At 50.6% G+C, this 9,686-nt stretch overlaps 1 protein-coding gene across 1 annotated transcript; it reads left to right on the top strand.

Moving 5' to 3' along the window:
- Nucleotides 1-3,372: 3,372 nt before the first annotated feature.
- On the top strand, nucleotides 3,373-9,254 carry c1qtnf7 (C1q and TNF related 7; the record flags this gene model as incomplete). The annotated part of the gene is made up of 4 exons (XM_079739274.1): nucleotides 3,373-3,465; nucleotides 6,062-6,291; nucleotides 6,638-6,906; nucleotides 8,871-9,254. Exons 2-4 carry the CDS (start codon nucleotides 6,066-6,068, stop codon nucleotides 9,252-9,254), a joined length of 879 nt encoding a protein of 292 aa, XP_079595400.1. The 5' UTR covers nucleotides 3,373-3,465; nucleotides 6,062-6,065.
- Nucleotides 9,255-9,686: the final 432 nt, after the last annotated feature.

The following is a 9,686-nucleotide window of genomic DNA, read 5'->3' as shown; positions in this document are numbered from 1 at the left end:
GGGAGAGAGGGAGAGAGAGAGAGGGGGGGAGACAGATAGAGAGGGGGAAGAGAGGGGTGAGAGCGAGAGAGAGGGACAGAGAGAGAGAGAGAGAGAGAAAGAAAGGGGGGGAGAGCGAGAGATGGAGGGAGAGAAGGGGGGAGACTTCCATGGATTGGAACACTTATTGCCAATCCCCAGGGCGTTTGGTTCAACCTATAGTTTTATATCTGCTATGATACGATATCATATTGTGTATATATGATATGATATCACATTATATTATATGTGATATATGATATATTGTGTATGTTATATTTTACTTCTCATAGTGATCCCGTCTCGTCCCACCAGACCAGACGTGTTGGTCTATAAATCTCTCGTCTCCCGGGGTCTCCGGGACCGGGAAGAGGGGGGGTCCGGGGCGGGGGGTTCCCCGACCCTCCGCTCCACCGGCGCGCGCCCTCCAATTAGTACTTTGGGCACACGCGCCCTCACAAGTCACGCACGCCCTGGGGCACAAACACGCAAACACACACACACACACACACACACACACACACACACACACACACACACACACACGCTTTGATGTTGTGTGTGCAGCAGCAGGCCTGCTGATCAGCTGGGAGCCTCACGCGAGGACCTGTCGCGGTCTGCAGCCGAAGTCTCGCTGGGAAACATCGCGAGTGGTGATCAAGGATGGAAGGTGTCAGCGAATCGTGTCGTCGGAGTTAATTGGTCAGAGTTGATTGGCCGGTCTGGTCTGGTTCCTCTGAGCAGCGGGACGTCCTGACCAGGTGCGTTCGTGTGCGTGTGTTTGTGTGTGAGCATGTTCGTGTGTGTGTGTGTGTAAGCGTGTGTGTGTGTGTGTGTGTGTGTGTGTGTGTGTGTGTGTGTGTGTGTGTGTGTGTGTGTGTGTGTGTGTGTGTGTAGGCGTGCATGTGTGTATGTGCGTGTGTGTGTTAAATCCTCTGAAAATAATGTAAACAGTAAAGTGGAATGAAAGGGAAGGAGGGAGGGGGGACAGAACATAGGGGGAGGGAATAAAGACAGGTACGAATTAAAGTATGTAGAAATAAGTAGCAACATAGATAGCAATAATAAATACTACTAATAAAATAGGTAATAATAAGAGAAACTAAAGCAGTGGTATCAGTGGGAGAAGAGCTCCTAGCGCCCCCTGGTGGCCTAATCTGATTCATCAAATATTAACAGAAAACTAAGAGCCATCATCAACCTTCACACACACACACACACACACACACACACACACACACACACACACACACACAAAGACACTCACTCACACAGGCAGACACAGGCACACAAACATACACACACAAACACACACAAACACACACACACACACACCACACACACACACACACACCCACACACACACACACACACACAAACATTTCCTTATTGGCTATAGCTGGAGGATGAGTCAACATGAAGGAGAGAGGAGGGGGGGAGTCTCCCTCCCCTCCTCTCCCCCACTCAGAAGGCTTTCAGGGGAAACAACGAACCCTAAAGATTAAGATAACCATTAAGGAGAGCAGAAGAAACAGTCGAGGCCGCTGTGAACTTAAGAGTGGAGCCAAGAGGACGTTCACGTTGTATCGTGGCTCAGAGTTGGAAACACTTGGACTCAAACTGATGATCTGTAAATGTTACAAAGGACAACACTGCCCTCTGCTGGACAGACCATGTGGGGCGGGGCTTCCACAAGCCGCTGGTCAAACAGGGCGCCACGCCCACTACCACTGGAACCAGGTCGCCATGGCAACGGCGATATATCTTTAAAGAAATATCTATCTGTATATCTTTGGAGATTTGTCTAGATGTATATCTTTAAAGATATATCTTTCTATATATCTTTATAGCAATAGCTTGATATATACAGTACCTGAATATATATATCCAGCTCTAGATCTGTATATCTATAAAGCTATATAGTATACAGCTTTATATGTAAAGTTCTAAATTGTAGCTTTAGTAGCTTTATGGGTCTTAACTGACTCTGGTATATGACCCTGTTACACTTGACTGCTGTTTTGTGAGAATCGTTGTGTTCAACAGTTTGCTGCTTTGTAATGTCTTGTTTTGTAAAGAAAATATTTATTTCACTATTTTTGTAGACAAATAATGATTTGTTTTTATTGTCTTTTTTTTAATTATTTAAACAGAATGATGAGTTATCCTCTCTTCTCGGCCCGTACTCTTTCTTTGAAGGAGGGTGTTCTATACTAAACCTGTACTTTAATATAATGAAATAAAGAACGAGACGGTTACTGTAGGTTCACTCAACGAGTATCACTGTATTCTTCTTCTCACACTCAACATCACATTACACAGTCTCAGTATAACACTAGGTAAGTGCGCCATCTGGTGGTGTAGCGGAGTAACAGGAACAGAACATAATAAGACTGAATACACAACAGAGGGTTGTGTTATTGTGACTGGCTCTGTGCGGTTCCTCTGAGACTTGAACACACACTGCCTCAGCGGGGTCGACCGTATCGTGCAATACTGTTTCTAATGTTTTAAGAATCGCAGTAGAAACCTTTTTTCATTGCAACTATTTTTAAATGCAGATATCTTTGTACTTATGGTGTTTGTGTGTTTTTTTCAACTAAAGGAGATACTTTTCACGGCCTTTTCTATTTAAGTTCACTTTGTTTTATCCCAGATTTGTATTTATTTTATTAGTCACAGAATTCTCGGAATTAGTTTTCATATAAATGTCGTTGGCATTTAGTATCTTATGTGGAGATACAGTAAATATACATATATATATTTATATTTATTTTTCAGATGCTAAGATATTTCGAGTTTAATTATTTTTAAGCTGAATATTTGTAATATGATTGTTAAAGTAACACATTTTCTAAATCAGAGTTTGTGTATAGATTCACTGAAGTGGTATTTGAGGTGTGACTTGTAAAGATTTCTGAATGAGTCTTTAATATGCAAACTGAATATCACCTTGAATTTTATTTTTGTTGTTTTTCTAAATGTGGATTCAAATCTGTTTCATTTACTTCTTAAATAAAGAGACTGTTCAGAAAATAGATGGCGCCATTCCCTCATCACCTCCGCTTCTTTGGTTTAAATTGTTTTCTAATATTTTCTAATATTAAAAATGTAAACAAGTGATCGATGAGTAATGAAAAAACACATTACACATGTTTCACCATTCTGACATAAAGAACAGCGGTTATCTTTGATGTAGAGGAGGAGGAGGAGCAGGAGGAGGAGGAGGAGGAGCAGGAGGAGGGAGAGCGTGATGTTGGAGGAGGAGGAGGAGGAGGGGAGGAGGACCCAGATGGAGGCCAGCAGCCAGCCGTCTGTCAGACAGCCTCGTGGATGTGGAGAGGGGACGGAGCAGCATGGTGCTGTTGACCCAGAGTCCAGACGGATCTCCGCCCAACGCACAGCGCACGACCACAGCCCGGGAGTTGGATTAAGGACTTCGTCGTGGTAAGAAACAGAGAAGTCTCTCAGCATCTGCAGCGTCGGTAATGACGACACGCACCGACAGGCTCTGCACACTCCCTTCTCCTGCTTCAGCTCCCTTCTTCTCTGGTGTCTGGGGTGTTCTTCTCCGGTGTCTGGGGTGTTCTTCTCCGGTGTCTGGGGTGTTCTTCTCCGGTGTCTGGGGTGTTCTTCTCCGGTGTCTGGGGTGTTCTTCTCCGGTGTCTGGGGTGGTCTTCTCCGGTGTCTGGGGTGGTCTTCTCCGGTGTCTGGGGTGGTCTTTGGGTTATTCCGTTCCTCTGTTGAACTGACGGGATGTTTGAAGGGAGCGTTGTAATTATGTGACGAGTTGTTCTCCCAGCTTCAAAGTGCTTTGGTTTTAACAAACACATGCAAACTATCGGTCCAGGAACTCTTTGTTCTTCCATCAATGATGAACTTCAAACTCTTTTCAATTCGGGTTTCTGCAGAAATCCAATATTTGAAAGTCTGTCCTATATTTACCTAAGTTAAGTCGACTGTATTTAAATACCTTAAGGGCTGATATATCTGACAACACAGTGACATTAGGCTTGACGTTGGCATGGCAACGGAGGAGGCTGGGGCACGGTGAAACGCTGTCCCCATGACGACGAGAAACGTGTTGGAAACGCAGAAATGAACGTTTAGAGTTTAGAATCCTACAGCAGAACCACTCCTAACCTTAACCCTCCTAACCTCAACTAACCAGCTCCTATTACCTCAACTAACTAGTGATGGGTTGTTCGCCACCGAATCAGTTCGAAGGAACGAATCTTTAACAAGAACAAACAGAACTGATTCTTCTCTCTTGTTCGCCTCATTCGTTCTCAGACTCGACTCCTCCCAGACCCGCTAGTCGCTGACTCGCTGTTCGTTCACTGACTGAGTGGTGAAGGGGGAAGAGGCTTAGTGAGCGAGCGTACGATAATACGATTCAACATCAGTGAAATGATAAATGCATGCTGTCTTTTGACTTTCTGTGTCATGCCAGATTAATCAAATAGTTGTGTCTCATCAATCTGTCGTTCTTTCATGGTTCGTTCTCCACCAGGACCCCCACCATCATTGCTAAATCAAGTCTGTTATCTTGCTGATATGTTAAACATCCACTAATCGACTACACCCCCCCATCCCGCTGCGCTTGGTTAATGTTGTAATGTTGTGTTGATTGATGACCGACTTCCACGATCGTTTGAGAATGAGAACGAGGGAGGAGCTGAGTCTGACTGACTCAGATGAGAACCGTGGATTCCATGACTCGATTCACCGCTACCGGAAACTCAACTGAACGAACGATCGAACAAACGATTCTGAACGACTCTTCTTGGCGAACTGACCGACGCGAACTGAATCAAGGAGAATAATCATTGAATCCATCACTACAACTAACCATTTCCAACCTAACACCTCAACTAACCATCTCTAACCTAACACCTAACCTAACCCTCTCTGACATTGTTAGTTTAGTCTGACCAATCACAGCCCTTCCATCCGTGCTTCATTAGTCGACTAAAACTCACACTTCATGTGCTTCATGGGCGTGGCGTGTAGCTCTGGGCCAATCAGAGCCCAGGGTGCTGATGATGTCGGGGTAGCAGGTCAGATGTGCTGCAGATGTTCGGCGAGTCGGCGTGCCAACGGAACTCTCTCACGCCCACGTGCACACCCTGAGCGCTCACACAGCAGTGCAGCCTGTCACAAGGTTCACTCACTCACAGAACATCAGGCCTTCATTCACATCCATGTCTCACACTGGTTTCAGACCAGTGTCATACTGGTTTCATACAGAATGCAACTGGTATCAGAAAGAAGGGAACTGGAATCAGACTGGTTTCAGACCAGCACCAGACTGGTTTCAGACCAGCGTCAGACTGATTTCAGACTGGTTTCAGACCAGCGTCAGACTGGTTTCAGCCCAGTGTCAGACTGGTTTCAGACTGGTTTCAGACCAGCGTCAGACTGGTTTCAGACTGGTTTCAGACTGGTTTCAGACTGGTTTCACACCAGCGTCAGACTGGTTTCAGACTGGTTTCAGACCAGTGTCAGACTGGTTTCAGACTGGTTTCAGACTGGTTTCAGACCAGCGTCAGACTGGTTTCAGACTGGTTTCAGACTGGTTTCAGACCAGCGTCAGACTGGTTTCAGACTGGTTTCAGACTGGTTTCAGACCAGCGTCAGACTGGTTTCAGACTGGTTTCAGACTGGTTTCAGACTGGTTTCACAGTAGGACTGTTTTCATCAGAACTCTGTTTGAAGCTGTCCTTTCAGAACAAGACTAGTTGTATAAGTGGTGTCGTTGGGAGACAGACCATAATAGTCAGCGTCCCCGGGGCCTGGAAGTGATGTCAGGGCTGAGGAATGTTCTCCAACATCTGGGAGCAGAAGGAGCGGCCTCATCTGGTTCGGGGGCTGAGGACGGCCCAAGGAGCCGCCCCAGATCCCAGCAGCCACCTGGGGCCCGGTCACCTGACCACCACAGATGGGCTGAGCAGGGGGAGGGGCGGCGCAGGCAGCTGGTCACTATGACGACGGCGCTCCTCCTCCCAGCAGGAAGCTCATCTCCGTCTGCCCCCCCCCCTAGCAGGATGTGGGCGGTGCTGAGGGTGGTGTGTCTGCTCCACGCCGTCCTGGGCCAGCGGGGCCGGCCACCGGGGGCGCCCCCCCGCCTGGTCTGCAGCGCCCCCGGGCCCCCGGGGGCCCCCGGACACCTGGCCCACCCCGGGCCCCAGGGGCCCCAGGGCCCGGTGGGGGCCCCCGGGAGGGACGGACGAGAAGGGAGGAGGGGAGAGAGGGGAGAGAAGGGAGACGCAGGTACAGAAACCCCAGCCTGTCTGTCTTTCTAAAGGTCTGTCTGTCTGTCTGTCTGTCTCTCGAACGATCTGTCTGTCTGTCTGTCTCTCTGTCTCTCTATCCTGTCGATAAAAAGGGACAGATTCCTCACATGATCACCTGTCCGTCACTTCATCTCTCTCTCTCTCTCCCTCTCTCTAACTCTCTCTCTTTCCCCCTCCCTCTCTCTCTCTCTTTCTCTCTCTCTCTCGCCCCCTCCCTCTCTCTCTCTCTCGCCCCCTCCCTCTCTCTCTCTCTCTCTCTCGCCCCCTCCATCTCTCTCTCTCTCTCTCTCTCTCTCTCTCTCTCTCTCTCTCTCTCTCCTCAGCCTCTAGGGGCCGGGTGGGCCCCACCGGCCGTCTGGGCGAGCGGGGCGAGCGGGGCCCGGCGGGGAAGAGAGGCCCCGGGGGGGAGGGCGGGGCCGGGGGCCCCCCTGGGTTCCCGGGGGCCAACGGAGCGCCGGGGGACCGGGGGCCCCGCGGGGGGCCGGGCGCGGCCGGGCGGTGCCGGTGCAGGGGCCCGGGGCCGCGGGCCGCGTTCTCAGCGGGCATCACGACCTCCTACCCCCCCGAGGACACGCCCATCCTGTTCAACAAGGTGCTGCTCAGGGGGGCCGCTACACAACACACACCACCGCACACACCAACTACACAACACACACCACCGCACACACCAACTACACAACACACACCACCGCACACACCAACTACACAACACGCACCACCGCACACACCAACTACACAACACGCACCACCGCACACACCAACTACACAACACGCACCACCGCACACACCAACTACACAACACGCACCACCGCACACACCAACTACACAACACGCACCACCGCACACACCAACTACACAACACGCACCACCGCACACACCAACTACACAACACGCACCACCGCACACACCAACTACACAACACACACCACCGCACACACCAACTACACAACACGCACCACCGCACACACCAACTACACAACACGCACCACCGCACACACCAACTACACAACACGCACCACCGCACACACCAACTACACAACACGCACCACCGCACACACCAACTACACAACACGCACCACCGCACACACCAACTACACAACACGCACCACCGCACACACCAACTACACAACACGCACCACCGCACACACCAACTACACAACACGCACCACCGCACACACCAACTACACAACAATCACCACCGCAGACACCAACTACACAACACGCACCACCGCACACACCAACTACACAACACGCACCACCGCACACACCAACTACACAACACGCACCACCGCACACACCAACTACACAACACACACCACCGCACACACCAACTACACAACACACACCACCGCACACACCAACTACACAACACGCACCACCGCACACACCAACTACACAACACGCACCACCGCACACACCAACTACACAACACACACTACCGCACACACCAACTACACAACACACACCACCGCACACACCAACTACACAACACACACTACCGCACACACCAACTACACAACACACACTAACTACACAAACTAACTACACAACACACACCACCGCACAAACCAACTACACAACACACACTACCGCACACACCAACTACACAACACACACTAACAACACAACACACACTAACGACACACACTGATGACACACACTAACAACACGACACACACTGATGACACAACACACACTGATGACACACACTAACAACATGACACACACTAACAACACAACACACACTAACGACACACACTAACAACACAACACACACTGACGACACACACTAACAACACAACACACACTAACGACACAACACACACTGATGACACAGCACACACTGATGACACACACTAACAACACAACACACACTGACGACACATACTAACTACACAACACACACTAACAACACAACACACACTGATGACACAGACTTACGACACAACACACTAATGACACAACACACAATGATGATACACACTAACGACAAAACACATACTAATGACACAACACACACACTAACGACACAACACACACTGATGATACACACTAACGACACAACACACACTGATGACACAACACACACTGATGACACACACTAATGACACAACACACGCACCAACGACACAACACACACTGATGACACAAACTAATGACAAAACATGTGTTGTGTAGTCAGTTTGTGTTGTGTAGTTGGTTTGTGTAGTTAGTGTGTTGAGTAGTTGGTTTGTGCGGTAGTGTGTGTTGAGTAGTTGGTTTGTGCGGTAGTGTGTGTCGTGTAGTTAGTTTGTGTTGTTAGTGTGTGTTGTGTAGTTGGTTTGTGTAGTTAGTGTGTGTTGTGTAGTTAGTGTGTGTTGTGTCATCAGTGTGTGTTGTGTTGTTAGTGTGTGTTGTGTCATCAGTGTGTGTTGTGTTGTTAGTGTGTGTTGTGTCATCAGTGTGTGTTGTGTCGTCAGTGTGTGTTGTGTTGTTAGTGTGTCGTCAGTGTGTGTTGTGTCATCAGTGTGTGTTGTGTTGTTATTGTGCGTCATCAGTGTGCGTCCTGTCCCCCAGGTGCTGTTCAACGTGGGCGGCCACTACGACCCCTCCACGGGGAAGTTCCTGTGTGCGGCAGCGGGAGTTTTCTTCTTCTCCTACCACATCACGCTGGCCAACAAGCACCTGGCCATCGGCCTGGTGCTCAACGGGGAGTACCGCGTCAAGACCTTCGACGCCAACACGGGGAACCACGACGTGGCGTCGGGCTCCACCGCCGTGGCCCTGCGGCCGGGGGACCAGGTCTGGCTGCAGATCTTCTTCCTGGACCAGAACGGCCTGTTCTCCGACCAGAGCTGGGCCGACAGCCTCTTCTCCGGGTTCCTGCTGTACGCCGACTCCGCCTCCCTGGACGCTGTGGCGGAGGACCGCGCCCAGAGGCCACGCCCCCCTGGAGACTAGACCTAGAGGCCCCACCCCCCTAGAGGCCACGCCCCCCTGGAGACTAGACCTAGAGGCCCCACCCCCCTAAAGGCCCCACCCCCCTAGAGGCCACACCCCCCTGGAGACTAGACTTAGAGACCCCACCCCCCTAGAGACTCCACCCCCCTAGAGGCCACACCCCCCTAAAGGCCCCACCCCCCTAGAGGCCACACCCCCATGGAGACTAGACTTAGAGACTCCACCCCCCTAGAGGCCACACCCCCCTAGAGACTCCACCCCCCTAGAGGCCACACACCCCTAGAGACTCCACCCCCCTAGAGGCCACACCCCCCTAGAGACTCCACCCCCCTAGAGGCCACACCCCCCTAGAGACTCCACCCCCCTAGAGGTCACACCCCCTAGAGACCCCACCCCCTAGAGGCCCCTCCCCCCTAGAGGCCACACCCCCTA

The sequence above is a fragment of the Pollachius pollachius genome (assembly GCF_949987615.1).
Source record: "Pollachius pollachius genome assembly, chromosome: 7".
NCBI lineage: Eukaryota > Metazoa > Chordata > Actinopteri > Gadiformes > Gadidae > Pollachius > Pollachius pollachius.
Note: the sequence above shows the minus strand (reverse complement) of the source record. Positions and strands in the feature narration are given on the sequence as shown.